Source organism: Acanthisitta chloris, unplaced genomic scaffold, assembly GCF_000695815.1.
Source record: "Acanthisitta chloris isolate BGI_N310 unplaced genomic scaffold, ASM69581v1 scaffold5584, whole genome shotgun sequence".
Taxonomy (NCBI): domain Eukaryota; kingdom Metazoa; phylum Chordata; class Aves; order Passeriformes; family Acanthisittidae; genus Acanthisitta; species Acanthisitta chloris.
Window position 1 is genome coordinate 135,179 of NW_008671001.1, and position 932 is coordinate 136,110.

The 932-nt window shown below is 42.7% G+C and overlaps 1 protein-coding gene across 1 annotated transcript in view; it reads left to right on the forward strand.

The window, feature by feature from the left end:
- The window catches only part of SLITRK6 (SLIT and NTRK-like family, member 6), a 6,453-nt gene extending 5,724 nt beyond the window's left edge, over window positions 1-729 (forward strand). Inside the window, exon 3 of the mRNA XM_009073921.1 lies at window positions 2-729. Within this exon, the coding sequence (XP_009072169.1) occupies window positions 2-607 (606 nt within the window). The 3' untranslated portion in view covers window positions 608-729. The remainder of the gene's footprint in view (window position 1) is intronic.
- The last annotated feature ends 203 nt before the right edge of the window (window positions 730-932 follow it).

Below are 932 nucleotides of genomic sequence, written 5' to 3' on the forward strand. Positions count from 1 at the left end.
GAAACAAGCAGATGAACAAATGAGGGATAGTAGCCCAGTCCACCTTCAGTACAGCATGTACGGACATAAGACAACGCACCACACAACAGAGCGCCCAGCTGCAACCCTCTATGAGCAACGGATAGTTACTCCCATGGTTCAGGTCTACCGCAGCCCATCCTTCAGCCCTAAGCATACCGAGCAACAACAGGAGGAGGGAAGTGAAAAGGAAGCTAATGATTCCAAATATCTCTGCCGAAGCCTCCTGGAAAGAGAGAACAGTTCACCACTTACAGGTCCAAATGTCAAATATAAGGCTACAGATCAATCTGCTGAATTTCTGTCTTTTCAGGATGCTAGCTGCTTGTATAGAAACATTCTTGAAAAAGAGAGAGAACTGCAGCAACTAGGGATCACAGAGTACCTAAGAAAAAATATTGTCCAGCTCCAGCCTGACATGGAAGTTCATTATCCTGGAACACATGAAGAGCTGAAATTGATGGAGACACTCATGTACTCCAGGCCAAGAAAGGTTTTTTTAGAACAAACTAAAAATGAGTATTTTGAACTCAAGGCTAATTTACATGCTGAGCCTGACTATCTGGAAGTCCTGGAGCAGCAAACATGAAGTGATAATACATTGTGCTGGGGCTGAGTTTCTGTAATTCTATTTTAGGTTGCAACCGTTGTAAATAAAAGTGCCTTATAATAACATGTCAACAGTCAGAACTTAAGCACAGCAGTAATCCTAGCAAAGAAAAACTCAGGGATCACTGTGGGAAGCCATGGGGTTGCGTGCAGGCAATATGTCTCACTCTGAGTTAAACATGAACTTTGTGTGATTGAACTGTGGGAGGAAGATTGCTTATTGCACTATTCCTCATAATTTTAAAAGGGTGTGTATGCCACTCTCGTTCTGTACCCAACCTGTGGAAAAGCATTTGTTACCTTTA